The sequence below is a fragment of the Vigna umbellata genome, chromosome 4 (genome assembly GCF_029865625.1).
Source record: "Vigna umbellata cultivar VRB3 chromosome 4, Vumbellata_1.0, whole genome shotgun sequence".
NCBI classification, from domain to species: domain Eukaryota; kingdom Viridiplantae; phylum Streptophyta; class Magnoliopsida; order Fabales; family Fabaceae; genus Vigna; species Vigna umbellata.
Window position 1 is genome coordinate 27,016,126 of NC_142168.1, and position 17,839 is coordinate 27,033,964.

Genomic DNA, 17,839 nt, shown 5'->3' on the forward strand with positions numbered 1-17,839 from the left:
GGTGAAAAAAAAATGGAAATAGAATCCAACAGAGGAAGTTTGAGAAGGTGGAAGAGAAGCGCGTGAAACAGTGTTATGGTATGATTTAGCAGAAGTACTACATTGGCATTGGCAATGGCAATGGCAATGGTATTGTTTTGTGTGTAGAGTCCGATAGACTAGAATGACGGCTACCATTTATGTTTCTTCATTCTCTCTCTTCATAAAACCCATTTATGTTTTTCCCTTCACTTCACGCCAAACGTCTGCACTCTACTCTACCACTCTCCCTTTTCTGTGACTTCTTCTCTCAAAACCCAAACATGCCCTTATCCCATTCTTCATCATAGTTAGTTATTCACTTTCACTCTCTTCCATCTTCGTCTCTTTTTCCCTTCTCTCACTTCTTTTCCAATGAAAGGTGTCTTGTCTTTTCTTCGCGAGCTCAGAAACCACTTTCTGTTGCTTCTCCTCGCAATGGAGCTCCTGCTGCTTCTTATCTCTCCCTTTGCATCTCCTCTCAGTGGTGAAGGTTTGTGTGCACTCTCACTCTTTTCGTTCATTTGTTTCCTTTGCATGGCCCAGAGAGAAAACAAGACTTTCTCTTGCGTCCGTGCATGTGGGTGTGTACGAGGATCATGTTTGGTTTATGTTGGACGATTAAAAACTGTAAGCTTGGTCGGTTTCTTGGTGTTTCCTTGAGGAATGGAGTGATTGCAGAGTGACTAGTGAGTGAGTGATTGAGTGAGTTCACTTGTTTTCGGTGGTGTTTGATTCAAATTTTATTTTTATTGATGGTTTTTTATAATTTCATTTGTTGTTTTAATGTGGATATTGTACAAGTATAAGACAAAATGATAACTAAACCTTGTTTTAAATATTTCTTTGTTTTTTTGCAGAAAATAGACAAAGGAGCAACAGTTTTAAATTGTAAAGAACAGTTCTTTTTTCAGTAGTGTTTATTTTTATTTTTTTGTGATTTGGTGCTTAATGAGAAATTTGGTGTTTTTTCCCCACTGTTCATGTTTACTGTGCTTTACTTATGGCTTCTGTTTCATAGGTGTCTGGTGATTTTTTTGGCGACTTAGCATAACTTTGTTTAAGGTTGAAAGCTTTGAGGCGTATATTTTGCTTTGATTTATTGATTTTGTTTCTTTTCAGAACTAAACTCAGTGCTTTTTGAGTTAACTATTAACCGCCGAGTGTTCTTTGAATTGAATGTAACAAATGCATTTTTTTTTCATGCCTTTTGAGCAAAAGGCAAGTTTTTTTTTTTTAATTCTATTAGTTTGAGGTGAAAAATATAAAAAGTTAATATTCAATAAAGTAACAACTAAACAAATGATCAAGTGTTCAATTATGCATTTAATTTTTCATTGTTGTATTTTTGGTTAAGTGCTGTACTTTTATGTTGGCATATATTAAATACTAATTTCTGCCCTTGTTATCTTGTTATGTAGCTTTAACTGTAACTTAAACTAAAAAAATTCGAGTCCTCATAATTAGTTACCCAAACCTGAATCTGTAAATGATAATCATTTAATTTACCAGTCCCTTTTATCTCTTTCACTCTTTTTTTTCATTTGCTGAGATACGGGTAAACTACTTGAATTCTTTAACATTTTTACTGTAGTGTCTGTATCTTTATTTGTCTTATTTTCATTAGTTTAAATTTCCAAGTGGGCCCGTATATGGCGAAGAATATTAAGCAGGTTTTGAACCTACTTTTTTTATTTGTTCCTGTTTTTAATTAATGTTTTTTCATAGCCAATTAATGTTTCTAAGCTATGTTCTAATTACAATCTATACATGGGAAGATTTGACATAATATTATGTTGGAAATTACTTAAGAATGGATTGTAAGTTACTTTATATTGATTGTGGAAAATGTCTTTTGAAGATCAATGTGGGGAAACAAAAAGGTGTCCGTTTTGATTTTGTTGTGTATTTTTGAGATACATGTACATGAAGAAGACAGAAAGCAAGAGAGATGAAGATAGTTGCATATAGAGTCATATAATGTTTCAATTATTTTAGTGTTCAAGTAATATAACTGATTCATTTTACATCCATAAGGTTATGTTGTGCTTGAATTTTCATGCACGTGAAAATGTATGTAGGACAAGCATTGATGAAGATTAAGGCTTCATTCAGCAATGTAGCAGATGTTCTGCATGATTGGGATGATTTGCATAGTGACGACTTCTGCTCCTGGAGTGGAGTCTTGTGTGACAATGTCAGCCTTACTGTTCTCTCTCTGTTAGTCTTCTATCTCTGAACTTTTCAGTTGCATTAATCTCTCTGATTAGCTACATTTTCTAAGATTAAACAACTTACAATGCTTCTTCTTGTTTCTAAAGAAACTTGTCAAGCTTGAACCTTGGTGGGGAGATATCACCGGCCATTGGTGACTTAGGAAACTTGCAATCCATGTAAATATCATATATTTTGATTGATTTGATGACACCCTTTTTTTTTACATTTAACTTAATCATGCACTTCTGGCATTGACAGAGACCTGCAGGGGAATAAACTCACTGGTCAAATTCCGGATGAAATTGGGAACTGTGCTGCACTTATTCATCTGTATGAACCATGTTATGGTCTTGTTTCTGTTTTTTCACATTGTCGAAATTTCCATGATGCAAATGCTGATCACATTTCTTTCCTTCATTTTAATTGGAAGGGATTTGTCTGATAATCTGCTATATGGTGATATACCTTTCTCCATATCAAAACTGAAGCAGCTTGTGTTTCTGTAAGATTGAAATTAGAATTTGTATTCAATGTTTTGCATTGGCTTTCATTCTACTACAAGTCCTGAGTTGAGCTCGTGAATGCAGGAATTTAAAGAGTAATCAGTTGACTGGTCCTATCCCTTCAACTTTAACCCAAATTCCTAACTTGAAGACTCTGTAAGTTCCCACTTTGTCATCTTTGCCGTATAGAAATCAAATGTATGATCCAATGTGAGTCTTGTGATAGTTAACAATTCGCTATAGAAATTAAATGTATGATCCAATGTGAGTCTTGTGATAGTTAACAATTCGCTATGTTACGATGCTATAACTGCATGACTGGAGCTTTTCACAATGTTCTAACAATTGTATGGTTATGTTTTCAGCGATCTTGCACGAAATAGACTCACTGGTGAGATTCCAAGGCTACTCTACTGGAATGAAGTCCTGCAGTACCTGTGAGTTCTTCTTTAGTCTTTCTTTATATTTTCAGCTATTACATGTTTCTTGTTACTTCTTATACTACGCAACTGTATTTTATAAATAATGGTCGAAAGCTTACATGGTTTTGTACTGTTCATATATAAAACCATGAGATAGTGGGTTGCGAGGGAACATGTTGAGTGGAACTCTGTCGCCTGATATCTGTCAATTAACTGGTTTGTGGTATTTGTGAGTATTCGAACACTTTCAATGAGGTTTCTCTTTTTCTTTTCTTGCCTTCTAAACATCCTTTTAATCTTTGGTTTATTAACTTTGTTATTTTTGTTCTGTTTTACCTGACTTCTCAGTGATGTGAGAGGCAATAATTTGACTGGCACGATACCTGACAGCATTGGAAACTGCACAAATTTTGAAATCCTGTATGTTACTTCTATGGAGCTTTTAGTTGCTGCATTATAGTTGGTTTTTGTCCAAATTGTGACTTAACCTCTTTGAATGAATTTCAGGGATCTGTCATATAACCAGATTTCTGGGGAGATTCCCTATAATATCGGATTTCTTCAAGTAGCTACTTTGTAAGTATTTCCTTCAAGCAGTGAACTTGTTACTATTGTTTTGTTGGGATATCAGATTATGTTCTCAATATCTTCTATCACCTGCTTGTGGATTTGTTTGTGTCATCATGTATCCTTGAATTGTATATAATGCATGAATCGTTGGGACTTGTCTTCCCAGGTCACTTCAAGGAAATAGACTAACTGGTAAGATTCCGGAAGTCATTGGTTTAATGCAAGCCCTTGCTATTTTGTAAGTATATTAATACTGAACATATGTTGTTTGATTTTACATTTCTGAAAATAATTTTGGTTCACTGATGAATCGTGTATAATCTGTATTATCACATTGCGGCAGGGATTTGAGTGAGAATGAGCTGATAGGACCTATCCCTCCCATACTAGGCAATCTGTCTTTTACTGGCAAGCTGTAAGTATAATCACACACAGAGTAATAACTTCTATTAGTAATTATTTGTCTCAGTTTTTTCTTCTATAATTTAGGTACCTTCATGGAAACATGATCACTGGATCAATACCTCCAGAACTTGGCAATATGTCAAGACTAAGCTACCTGTGAGTTGATCTCCAATTTATTGTCTTCATTATGTCCTGCTTTTTTCATGAAGTTAAAAGAAGATTTGTTTTTACAGGCAATTGAATGACAATAAACTAGTTGGCCAAATTCCGGATGAACTTGGGAAGCTCGAACACTTGTTTGAATTGTGAGTTTAGATCTTTCTGTCTTATTGTCATTGCATTTCTCAATTTGGTGTGGTGAGTTAATGTTTATCAGTTAATGTCATCCAGGAATCTTGCCAATAATCATCTTGAAGGATCTATTCCACTTAACATTAGCTCCTGTACGGCCTTGAATAAGTTGTAAGAATTCTAAGCTCTAGTTTCAAATTTTGTGGAATGCTTTTGAAGATTCTTTATTTTTTCATTACCTTAGCTTGGAATATTGTCTAATCATTTGTTTACTTTTGCAGTAATGTGCATGGAAATCATTTAAGTGGTTCAATTCCTTTGAGCTTTAGCAGCCTGCAGAGCTTGACTTACTTGTATGTTTCATCTTACTGTGTTTAGACTTCTTTCATCTTTTTTAGTGGATTACTTCTCAATTTATTAATATGATGAGAAAGTTTTGTTGGATTGCCAGAAACCTTTCTGCAAACAATTTCAAAGGGAGTATACCTGTTGAATTAGGCCACATAATAAATCTCGATACGTTGTAAGTTCCATGAAACTATATCTAACCTAACAAAATTGCTATATATGCTGATTCTTTTTTTTTTTTTTTAGAGATCTATCTAGCAATAATTTTTCAGGGCATGTTCCAGGGTCTGTTGGTTATCTTGAGCATCTTCTAACTTTGTAAGACAAATGCTGCTTCTAAACAATTTGATCTACCTTATACTTTGAGTTTCTCTTGTTAATGTAGCAGTGATATTTCCANGATGAGATAAGAGAAAGAGGATCGAATCTGGTGACACGTGTTCCTGAACTTGTGGACGCCACACTCCTGTGTTCTAGAACACGTAGCATTTGAATGGACACAAATACACATATTCTTGTCACACTTCTTTTCTTGTGAAGAAAAATCATGAATGAACATGTGACCACTCAACCACATAGAGAAACAAAAACAAAAGTGACATTGTTAAATTACCAAAACAGTAAAATAGGTAGTTAACGAAGAAGACAAGAATTAAAATGTCCTAATCGTTAGTCATAAATTGTCATCAATGCACCGCAATACGTAGCTCTCAACAAAAATAACACTGCAAAGTGCTGAACATGCCATGTGACATTTGAAACTTATTTTCTTGTGAGATTTCAAAATCTTTGTATGAAAATCATTAGAACTTAAGAACTTAACAATAAACATACATTGATAAAGTAAAAATAGTGGTTAAATTCTTTCATCTTGTATTGGGTTTCACACTACTGTTTTGCTATGACTTTTAGGCCAATTTGAAGTGGAACATTGTCGATATTATCGGCAAATCCTTGATTTTGTAGTTTAATATTTAGTTCACGTTGAATATTATGCTATTATGTAATAATTCATAATCTAGAGATCTGATAATTAATAATAATAATAATAGTACAATTTTCTTCCAAAAGCAACAGGCCACCACATTAGTTGCACCACCAAATAAAAGTGACTCAACTACCACCAAATCTTTTAAAACACAAAACGTAAAGGTTTCTTCCTTCCAACTAACTAAACTTGGACATGAAAAAGTGAGGGGAAAGAAAATAGAAAGCTACCAAAAAAATAAAAAATAAAAACAATATTTTTAAGGTGTTTAGCTCAAAATAATAAATTATAGAAACCCACCTGGAAAATTAAACTTTTTTCATATTATACATGATAAAATATGTAAACACTGTAAAACACTTATAATTATTTAATGGTGTGAAAATATTTATTTTTTACTAAAATAACAAATATAAAAAATTTAGATATTTATTCCCGTAAAAGATTAATGAAATTACGCAAAACCCCAATAAAGGAAAAAACGAGCGAAGTTGCATTGACGCATTCACAATAACAACAATACCAACCACGATAATGCAAATGGAACTAACGAGAAGTGTAACAAGCTTCTTCTGAAAACAGAGAAAACCGTTTTCCCACTCTGCATTCATTCGCTTCCTTTCCATTTCCTTCTCCTTGTGCCCACTTCTGCGCGAAACCCTTTTTTTGGCCCGACCCGACCCGAAGTTTCGCCACCGAACGACAATGACGACGGCGACTCTCGGCCCGAAGGAGCGGCGGGCTTTTGGGCTCTGGTGCTGCGTTATGTGCCTCGCGATCTGCGCTAGGGTTTGCAGCGCGGCCAGATCGGACAAGGAAACGCGCGAGAGGTTCTACGGAAACATAGCCAATTTGACGTCACCCGAATCCAACAACACCTTGGCCAAGATGTTCGATCGCGTTCTCGAGAAGGAGTTTTCTGAGAATGACCAACCAGAAGGTTTTGTTTTCCCATTTTCTAAACAAAATGTAATTTTGCGGTGTAGTTTAAAGTTCCGTTTCTTTTTTTAATTTGTTTGTTTTGTTGGGGAGGAAGTAACTCGGTGTTTGTGTTAGAGAACAGAACATGCTACTTGCTGGAGAGTCTTAAAGACAAATACGAACTGTAGTGTATGTGTAGTCTTATTATAGCTTGGAAGAAAGAGAACCTTGGCCCAGGAGGCCAAAGTTGTGGGATGAATACACGAGATGATTCTTTTATTAAGCGAAATTGCACAAATAGACTTTTGTTCTAAAAAGAATCCCGGCTAGTCCTGTAATGCTTGACCTAGTGTGATGGAGGGAGGATCACATCTACAGTGCGCAGGATATTTCAGAGGGTGGTGTGGATGGTGCCATTCTCATTTGTCAGGGGAAGGTGATGCTTTTCGTGCTTTAACCACAAGTGAGAAGGTTCTAGGTTTTCTTTATTCTGGTGGACTTGGGTCCCCCAGGGGATTTTGAGGTAGTCTGGTGGTAAGCGTTAAACTGAGGCGTGTTATCTTGTCTGGTTGTCTAGGGTTGGTTGGAATGCAATTTGGGATTGGCAAGTGTACTTGGGTATTTTGCTCGATCGGCTGGATAGTCTGGTTCGCTAGCTGGGTAGTTGTAAAGTAGTGAACGGGTTGCTAGAAGTAAATATGGAGCATTATAACCTTCTAGGTAGATTTATGGTTGACGGGGTTCTAGGCTTGGAGCTTCTTATGGAAGAGGTGAGTGAGCATGTGCAGTGGAGATTGGTGTGGAGGGGGATTTACTCAGACAATTCACCTCCTTCTCGATCTTCACCGTTCTGGCATTTCTGGGCTGGGTGTTTGTATTCTTTTCATCGTGAGATTATAAGTAGGTGGGGTAAAGTGAAACTGCATATCAACTGGTTTGCTTTCCCTCTTGTTCTTTGTTGCCCAATGATGGTGGAGTGATGGGGTGTTATAATTCTCGCTGTTGCACAATGAGTACTTATAGCATCTATATATTCTGAATCGATGACAAGGTTTGAAGGAAAACAGTATTGTTCTATGTTTGTGAAATTAGCAGTAAATCATGGTGTGGGGGTTGAACTGTTCTTGTCAAGAGATGTGTTTGGGGTTCATGTTGAGAGATGCATAAAAAATCTCATTTTCCCCCTCAGTACCTCATGCTTAGTCTAAAGCTAAAACCTTGTTTGAAAAAAATAAAAAATGGATGCTTCATGTACATTAAAATGTTTTTAATGGGTGCATTAGTACTGGTATGGAATTGATAAGATCTGCATTTATTCTTATAAGCTTTAACACTGCATAACAATTGCTATACTGCTACAATTTATCTGTCTTTTTTGTGGTTTTATTATGGATGTCAGCATGGATGATTTGTTATTGATTAAATATAGTGTAAATGATGCTGTATTGTAATTTATTTTTCAGATTTTGCTTGTGAAATGAAATACTAGATTCAGCTGTCACAAATCAATTTATAGATCTGAAGCTCATTGAGTTTTTTTAGTAGGTTGTCTGCTATTCTCACTGTTTTTTTCATCTTTAACAGAATCTGACAAAAGCAGCTTCAATAGCAGTGTAGCAGATCAGCAGGTAGGTCCTATACTCTGGGTCTCAATAGTTGTGTTGAATTGGATTATTCAGCTGATAACAAGTTGATGTTTCATTGTGTGTGTATAAAATGAGTAGGACTAAATGTACATCAAATTCAGTTTCAAACATTGCTTGAGAAGTTACATGACATGAGTCTATATATCTGTTATCCCACTCTTCTTTTTAATGTAAAGATGAGTTTTGAGCATCTGGTCTTCTTTTTGCAGGCTGTATTGGAGACTGTAGCTAAAATTACTCATGAGAAATCAAAGAGAAATGATACACATGAGGGAAAGTATGGTCTTGTCCAATGTAGTTTCTCAGTTGCATCTTATAATGAATTATTAGATGTAATCATGTAATCCCGATTGCATACACAATGACACATTATCTTTTTTAAATGATCATTTACTGTAGTGCTACGAGAGCATTTCAGTTTCAGGATGTGTTCTCACTGGAAAATGAAGATTCCGATGATGTGACAACTTTGATCGATAAAAAGGTGTGCTAAAAGGCCTTACTCCTCTGGTGTTCTTCAATATGATGTTAAACTACCTTTATTTTTGTTTCAACCTCCTTACTTGTTTATGCTATTGCATGACAGGACAATGTCTTCGTCATGTCTAACAAGAAATCCAAATATCCTGTGCTTCAAGTGGATTTGAGGTGTATATGTTATGACTTTTATCCTTGCAATTACTGCTCAGGGAATTCTTTATCAGCTTGATTGACTAATCTAAGAATAGGATTGTGTTAAGAAATTGCTTTAAGTCTAGACTAAATGTTCTGTATCTGGGCTGATTTATGTTCATAATTCAGCACTTCTGGATTATGGAATGTGTTATTTTAATGATGTATTAGTGTTAAGAGCGAAGCTGTGTTCATTGGAAGGTATAATTGTGAAAATGTCAGATGAATCTTCCTGCAATACCCCTTTTTGTTCTTTTCTCTTTCTTCATGTGAAAAAGTAATTGGGTTTAGGTTTTTTTTTCTTGCGCAAGGCTTTTTCACCAAATACTTTCAAGTTATTTTTGTGTGCTCAAAATACAGTTGCCAGGTATCAATGGCTTTTAGAGTGAAGGATAACTTACTTTCCAATGAGTATCCAATTTTTTTTCAACAAGATTATAGTTATGAAGTTTTTATAATATTAGATTGTGATCCTTTGTGTTTTGTAGTTCTTGAAATTTGTGGTTTCGTCAGTTTGTTCTATTATGAGACTTTGTCAACCTTTGAACAACTGCACGCTTATGCAGGCTAATATCAGATTTGGTGGTTGTAATAGTTTCAGCAGCTATTGCTGGGATTGTCTTTTCTTGTTTGGGACAACCGGTATGTGATTGTTACTATTTCTCGTTGTGACATTTAATGTCCTTTATGCAGTAGATGATTTTCATATTTAAATTATATTTTGGGGATATTAAGTAATTTATTTGACTGGAAATCTTTCTACAATGTTGGATTTCATGTATTTTTCTTAAAACATGTAGGTTATCGTGGGCTATCTTCTTGCAGGCTCACTTATTGGACCTGGCGGTTTGAAATTTATTAGTGAAATGGTGCAGGTGTGTTGTTCTAAGTGACTCAATACCATTCTTACTGGGAAAAACTCAAGTTCGACATATATTAGAAATAGTGTCAAAGTAGGGGTGGCAACTCTTCATTTACATGCAGGTTTTATGAGATTGAGTTCATTTAAATCCAAATTTCAAGATGGTGTTGGATGGGAGGAAGTGTATTAAAAAACACTTGTCTCATTGACTAAAGATAAATTCAAAGTAGAGTATATAAGTGGGGGGACAACTCTCACCTAACAAGCCAATTTTGTGAAGTTAATTTAGGCTTAAATCTAAATTCTAAGGGTTCTTGGGCAAATGTTGAGTTTCCAATCTGATCAATCTTTATAAAACTTGTGCCTCACTTATTGTAGTGGTGGTTAAAAATCACTTTTGCGTGTACAATCTTGACCTTCAGATCTAGGTTTCTTCATATGTGCACATATCATGATCATCATAAGTTTCCACTACATTAACTTGAAACATCAACTTAAGCTGTTAATTGTTTTTATGCTTTTACTCAGTCATTTTGCACCTGATATCCTTATTTTTCTTGTCACTTTTATGCAGGTTGAGACTGTTGCACAATTTGGTGTAGTGTTTCTTCTCTTTGCTTTGGGGCTGGAATTTTCCTTGGCAAAGGTTTGTTATTCTTGTCTTGCAAAAACTTCTTTCTCACTTTTATCTAATTTCTTGCTATAACTCTATTCTTACTAAATCTCAAACCATATTTTAAGTTTGTAAAGAAATGTATTATTATCCCTTCTAAGGTTTTTTATTTGGGCTTGTGTATTACTAAAGCTTTTCTGTTTCCATTTTCTTATTTTAAACTTTTTATGCATGAAGTTAAAAGCTGTGGGGGCTGTTGCTGTTCTTGGAGGACTACTTCAAATTGTCATTTTTATGTTCATGTGTGGCATTCTTTCCATGGTATGGTGCTGACTTGTCTGATTTTTTCTTCAATGGAATTAAGGATTTACAAGTTTTTTTCAATAAATATTATTGTGCATTTGGTTTGCAGTTATTTGGAGCCTCATTGTCTGAGGGTGTTTTTGTGGGTTCCTTTCTGTCCATGTCATCAACAGCAGTAGTATGTTTTTACACCATTTCCCAGAAACATACTGTAAATATTTTGTTATCAGTGGTTTCTAGTTGATTCTAAGCATGGTTCGCTATTTTTTTTTTTTACCTATTTCCAGGTGGTGAAGTTTTTGGTGGAGCGAAATAGTAGTAATGCTCTTCATGTTCAAATTACAATTGGGACTCTTATTTTTCAGGTATCTTTCTAGTTGGTGTTTTAAATGTTAAGCTCGTTAGCTTTTCATAAAGTAATATGCTCTTAAGTTAGACTTATATTGCATATCAATCTTTCCTCTACCACTTGTTATATATCAGGATTGTGCAGTGGGTTTACTATTTGCTTTGCTCCCAGTTTTGGGTGGTAACAGTGGCCTTTTGCAAGGAATAATGTCAATGGGGAGACTGTAAGTCTTTCCATCTACACTTTCTCACTCTGATTTCACTGTTCTTTTTCATAAACTCCCTTTTTGCTTAGTGATCACTAACAACTTCAGTCAGTGCAAGCCAATTGGACTGCGTAGTGTTGCTAAATCTACACCTTTCTACTTTAATATATACTGCATGCAATTACCTTCCTGAAGTTGTTATCCAAATTAATGTAAGCAAGCTCCAAGATCTTACAATTTAGGAATATGGCTTGTAGTCATTTTTTGAGCTTTACATGAATATTACCAAGATATATTGGAATTTGTCTTCTAAACTAGATAAAACATAACAACGGGAGACCATAGTTTGTGGTTGAACTGTAACTTTTCTGTGGGTAGACTTCTGGAAACAGAGTGCTGGTATGATGCATCATGATTTTTTATTTTTGTAAAGAGAGTGACCACAAAAATTCAGTTTTATTGAAATATAGGTTTTCTTTCTGGGGAGGTGCAATTGACCTTAAATTCAGCATACCGTCATCGGGATAGGATCTAATTATCTAACCACTTTGAATTTCAGGCTGCTAGTGTTGTCTTTGTACATCACTGCTACATCCATATTGTCATGGTCATTTGTTCCTCGGTTTCTTAAACTTATGATGCGGCTATCATCTCAGGTTAGGCTATAACATTTTTATTTGCTATTGCCTTGCTAGCACTATTAGCAACTCATGAATTATTTTTCTGCTCTCCAGACTAATGAACTTTATCAGCTTGCTGCTGTTGCTTTCTGCTTGTTATCTGCATGGGTAAGAAAAACAAATGCTGATTGCTGTTACTGATTCCTTATCATTTTGTTGCTTCTTTTATCCATAAGTTGTGCACTCTTTTTGAAACAGATGTATGCTAGACTGCAATGCCATGCATGTTATTTTTGGAATGAAGAATATTTTTTATGCATGTACGGATTCCTGGATGGGGGTCCAGGCTTCCTTCTTAAAAAAGGGATTTAGACCCATTATGCAGCCTATTAGTTAAACATTAGCAATGATGATGTACATTTTGCTAAATTTTTATAATATCTTTCCAGTGCAGTGATAAGCTAGGCCTTAGTCTTGAGCTGGGTTCATTTATGGCTGGTGTTATGATTTCCACAACAGACTTCGGTCAACATACTTTGGACCAGGTACTACTCATGCTGATAACTTCTGACTTGTGTCAGACTTATTTTGCTTTGCATACATGAAGTACTTTCTAATAATTATTCATATTCTTTAGTCTTAGATACGTTTATCTTTGGATCACTTGGGCTGCACTTCACATAGTCTATTATTGTATCATCTTTTGTCTTGCAAATACCATGTGTTACAAGGATTGGTTTTTTCTATTATCCCAATTTTGGAACACTGGGCATGCCTCTTCCAAAATGTTTTGGGATGTTTCTTTTCTCCCACACTTCTAGGTGCTCAGTTTCACTTTTGTGTTTTTTTGTACTCAGCTCATGTTATTTTTAAGGGAGCTGATATCTTTAATATGTGACACATCAGGCAGCCTTATTGCTTTTGTACTTTGTTTTCCCCACCCTTTGTATATAGACTTTGAAAGATTCGTTTTAACCTCCTAGTTGTACTTCTTTTTCTCACTTTTCTGTTTCCTATGAAAATACATACAAATGATGTATTTGGGGATAATTTACTGCTTTTGAATTATGAACTATTCTCAGTTATTGATTAAATTAGAAGTTCTCTTTTGTAGGTGGAACCAATTCGTAACCTATTTGCAGCTCTCTTTCTCTCGAGTATTGGAATGCTTATACACGTGCAATTCCTTTGGAACCATGTGGATATCCTGCTGGCATCTGTTATTCTGGTTGTAGTCGTTAAAACTGCTGTTGTTGCTATAGTCACCAAGGCCTTTGGTTATAGCCTTAAGACGGCATTTATTGTAAGTCAATAAGTCAGCTTGTTGGATGATATATTGATTAACTATAGACAGTTTCTTATGTCACGTTGAATGGCTGTTTAGGTTGGTATCTCGCTTGCCCAAATAGGTGAATTTGCTTTTGTCCTCCTGAGTCGTGCTTCAAATCTTCACCTTGTTGAGGTTTTTGCTCTCTCTCTCTCTCTCCCCCCTCTTTAGTGGTATTGTTTGACAATAATGTCAGATGATTTTCCCACCCCTTCTGTGAGAAATTTTGAACTGAACAGATGTTAGCTATTGACCTTGCACGTATGGAGACATAGTATGTTACATCTGATCTACAATGTTAATTATGAAACAAATAAAGATGAATGGGCATGGATACGGCATTCTGATTTTTGACAATAGTTAAAATGTTTTAGAATTTGAGTGAAGAAGCCTCCGACTTTGGAAATGAACATCCTACGTCGGAACCATAGAAGAGGGATCCAAATAAATGGGAAAACGTTGGGTCAAGTCAAGGTGTGGAGTTAACCCATGATTTCTTGTTATTGTTCAATGGAGACATTTTTCATCTAGTGGCGTATCATTAAAGAATGTATCCTGGACTTTTTTATGTACCTTGCCAATTTGCAAAGGATAGTTTCCAATTAGTGAGTTAGTTCATGGAATAAGTAAGCAGACAAGCAAAGGTTTGGTGTAATCTAAATGTCAAACCTAAAATGCAACTACAGAAAAATGGGGGAAACGTAAATGATGGTTTTCTGTTTGCTAAGTAGATAGATAATGCAAGGAACATCAACATAAAGAGTAGGGATGGCAAATGAACCTGTCTCTTCGGGTATTATCTGAACTTGTACCAATTTTGATAGAGAATCCCCTTATTGATTGGCTATGGGTATGGGTAATACTCAATTTTTTAAATTAGGTATGGGGAGGGGATGGATTATGTACATATATACCCGTCCGCATACCCGTTTCCATACTAGTCCATGTTTTAAATTACTAAAACACTTTTAATTTATTAGGTTGTTTAAAAAAGAAAACCTTATATGAACTCTTTTTTAGTCAATTTCGTAACTTATTTTTAAGGCACACATTTGATATTTTTATTTTATGTTTTTACTTTTTGTAAAAGAATTATTTAATTAATATTCAAAATAGTTTAGGGTCGAGGACAAGTGCAGGGATGGGTATACCCGTGCTCCATCAATAGAGATGGAGATGGGTCAAAAATCTCATACCTGTTGACTATGGTATAATTTTTTACTGTGAAGATGGAAATGGGACTGTCAATCCTACACCTGCCATGCCTCATTGTCGTCCCTAATAAAGAGGGTTTGTCATTGGTGTACTTCTCTCAATGGCTGCAAATAGAAATAAAATCTGCTGGTTTTAAAAATAATGGATTTCACGTGGGAAAGAGAGGAGTAAACTATATATTGTGTGATATGTAAGTGCTAGTAACACACTCTTGACATTATCTTTTCAACACACTTAAAATGTATATTGAAAATGGAGTGCTGCCTACTAAATAATTAACAGAACTCTCATTTTCTGGAACTTGTTTGGATATCACATCACCCAATAACAAGGTATTAAGAGTATGATTTTAGCATTTCTCTATAGGAAAGTTCGCTATAGTTCCAGTGCATTACGTAAATTGCCTAACACAAATATTCTTTTTGTGGGCCAAAAGTATTAGTGAAATCTCTCCCCAAGGTTCATCCCAAGTTACACTGAAAAAATACCTCGGGTTTTCCACTGTTCTACGATCAACCCAAAAAATTTACAGTTTAATTGAAAAAATTAGTTACACCTCCATGATACCTTTACTTGATTGTTTCCATTGATTTATGTAATTTCCCTCTGTTCTATCCTTATCTCTTGCTGACCACTGATTATAATATTTTAGGGGAAAATGTATCTTCTTCTTCTAGGGACAACGGCTCTCAGTCTGGTAATTTCATTCACCTAGCTGTGTCATACGTTCCTTCCTTTGAATTATTTAAACTTATCGTTGATTAAATACAGGTTACAACTCCACTTTTGTTTAAATTGATACCTGCTGTCATGAATCTCGGTGTTCTCATGCACTGGTTCCCCTCTGAAAGTACAACACAAATTGAGGTGTCTCTCTTTATTTCTCCCTTTTTGATGGCCTCGTATATATGATCAGATAACTGTTTTCTCTCATAAACAAATAGGGTGCTTCAGAAACCTTATTTGCGCTGGTTATAAAAGTGATACTACATTTTGAATTTGCATCGAATCATCACTTTACCATTCATCATTGACTGCAATTTTTTTTAGTGGGTTTATGATTCTAAATCAAATAAAGCTTTTTTGGGGGTCAACATTACTAGTTCAATATGATATTTGTCAATCACAGATCATATCACTAACTTGAAGGGTTAAAATCCTTCTACATATGATTCATAGTTACTGTAAGTTGATTGGGGATGAATGCTTTACTAGATATTTCCTACCATTTGCTTCCTATTGTGTGCTTTCGTGACATAATTTTTTTTCTTCTGAAGGTCACATATTATGCTATTACTTTCAAGACAAACACTCTTTATCGTAACTACTGGCATATTCCTGCTAGATTTTTTTTTCTCTTAGCTTTTTTAGTTCGGTGTTATTCCACTTCAAGAATAAGGCTACACTATTTTCTTGAATGCCATATTTCATCATGATATACATTATCTCTATTTTCTATTAAATTCAGTATCCTTGGCTCCATCTTTACATCAATAATGGAAAACCAAGGATTCTCTGCACGTCCTAAAGATCATAGATGGTATAACAAACAACATGACCTGTCCTTTATTCTTATAATAACAGGGGAAAGTATCTGTGAATGAAGCAAGCAGAATGTTATGAGTCTTCGAGTTTCCATGGCATAGAGTCAATTAGTATATTGGAGGCAATTATCTACTTTTTGGTGGCTAGAGAAAACAGGATTTCCTTACTCTGTTTCTGTTGCAAGTCCATGGTGATCTTCACATGAAACAGTCAGCATATTCAGTTCTTCCATTGATAGTTAATGGAAGATCTTGTGTATATAGGCATATGATTTTTTGTATTCATTGAGCAATGTATATAGGGAATTGTAGGCCATTCTGATTGCTTACGCTAATCCTATCACATCATACGCTGGTTTCCTTTAGTTGCTATAAAATTAGAAAAGAATTCACGCTGTAACTTTTTAAAGATTGATTCCACCAACACTCTTCTGTAACACGTAAGGAGCATTTAATGAAGATCTCGATCAATAAATATACCAGAACTATGAATTTATGATCTTCAATTACTTTCTGAACGTAAATATGAAAAATGCTTATGTTTGATGGACGAAAAATTAAATAAATTTTAATTAATTCGAAGTTATTTGATGTCTTGTTCAAATCCGGGTAGCATCTCCTATGTAATTAAGAGAAATTTAGAAAATCAAGTTATTTTTAATATAAATAAAGTAAATGTTAATAAATAATTATATTTTTAATCAGTGTAAAAGCACATATTTTTTATTTACGAGTGTACACAGACAGGATCATGATCGATAAATTTGAAATTATGATATATAATATTAATTGAGATTTATTTTTAATTAAAATTCATTCAATTAAGAAGATAAAGGGTGTACAAAATAACTTTAATTTTAATTTTGTTTGGATTTTGTTGTAATTGAAGCTTTATTTACTAATAAATTAAATTAGTGTTACAGTCGAAAAGAAAGATGAACTTTAATCACATTTTTTAATTGGGTGGACTAACAACATAAAGTATATTTTATTTACATTTTAATTAGATTTTCATTTTATTTGAACTGAATTTATAAATTTACATTAACTTTTAATTAGATCTACATTTTACTTGAAATTAATTCATTCATTCAAAAAGGTGAATAAGTGATATAACACACAATTTAGAAAAAAAAAATAATGACCATTCATATTACTTTTTTATTTTGTTTAATGATTCTAAGAATTGTACTTTGTCATGACCATGAGTAAAATTTGAATTAAAAAGATGCAAAATTGTAAAATCTTATAATTATACGAGTTAAATATGAATTATAATTATAATGATAATAAATGTACTAATTAGGTGTATAGATGGAAAGGTTTTGAAAATTAAGGGACTGATTCACCATTAGATAATGACGAGTGTCTGAATATAAAATCATAATTGTTCTAGAAATGAAACAGGAATAAATGTACAAATTGGATAATCTTGAGACTCTATATGTACAATTGGAAAGTTTTTGAGAACCAAAAGTAAGGGCTAAAATATATCATATAATATTAAAGGGTTAAATATGTTTTTAGTTCCTAAACTATTGGTCATTTCTGGTTTTCATCCCTGTTTCAAAGTAAGGTAAAATTTGGTCCTTATTCTTTTCGAAACGTTCGTGTTAGTCTTCGAAAACTCAACACTGTTTAAAAATTTGGTCCTCATTTAGCAACAAATGAGGACTAAAACCAAAATTCCGAGGACTAAAACGAATGTTTCGAAAAGAGGACCAAATTGTACCTTACTTTGAAAGAGGGATGAAAATCAGAAACAGCCAATAGTTTAGGGACTAAAAACATATTTAACCC

The 17,839-nt window shown here is 34.3% G+C and overlaps 2 protein-coding genes across 2 annotated transcripts; both read left to right on the forward strand.

Annotated features, from left to right (window-relative positions):
* Positions 1-395: 395 nt before the first annotated feature.
* On the forward strand, positions 396-5,096 carry LOC148199729 (uncharacterized). The gene is made up of 18 exons (XM_088112768.1): positions 396-511; positions 2,100-2,238; positions 2,340-2,411; positions 2,494-2,565; positions 2,666-2,737; positions 2,823-2,894; positions 3,104-3,175; positions 3,318-3,389; positions 3,509-3,580; positions 3,668-3,736; positions 3,897-3,968; positions 4,074-4,145; positions 4,220-4,291; positions 4,369-4,440; positions 4,526-4,597; positions 4,708-4,779; positions 4,878-4,949; positions 5,021-5,096. Exons 1-18 carry the CDS (start codon positions 457-459, stop codon positions 5,094-5,096), a joined length of 1,347 nt encoding a protein of 448 aa, XP_087968894.1. The 5' UTR covers positions 396-456.
* Positions 5,097-6,454: 1,358 nt separating this feature from the next.
* Positions 6,455-16,514, forward strand: LOC124848169 (K(+) efflux antiporter 5). Its single transcript, XM_088112343.1, has 20 exons — positions 6,455-6,702; positions 8,268-8,311; positions 8,539-8,606; positions 8,729-8,813; positions 8,916-8,977; positions 9,568-9,643; positions 9,802-9,876; positions 10,438-10,509; positions 10,714-10,797; positions 10,889-10,957; positions 11,067-11,144; positions 11,263-11,351; positions 11,893-11,989; positions 12,068-12,121; positions 12,403-12,498; positions 13,068-13,256; positions 13,338-13,415; positions 15,148-15,192; positions 15,267-15,362; positions 16,080-16,514. The coding sequence occupies exons 1-20, from the start codon at positions 6,468-6,470 to the stop codon at positions 16,116-16,118; spliced, it is 1,731 nt and encodes a 576-aa protein (XP_087968469.1). The 5' UTR covers positions 6,455-6,467; the 3' UTR covers positions 16,119-16,514.
* Positions 16,515-17,839: the final 1,325 nt, after the last annotated feature.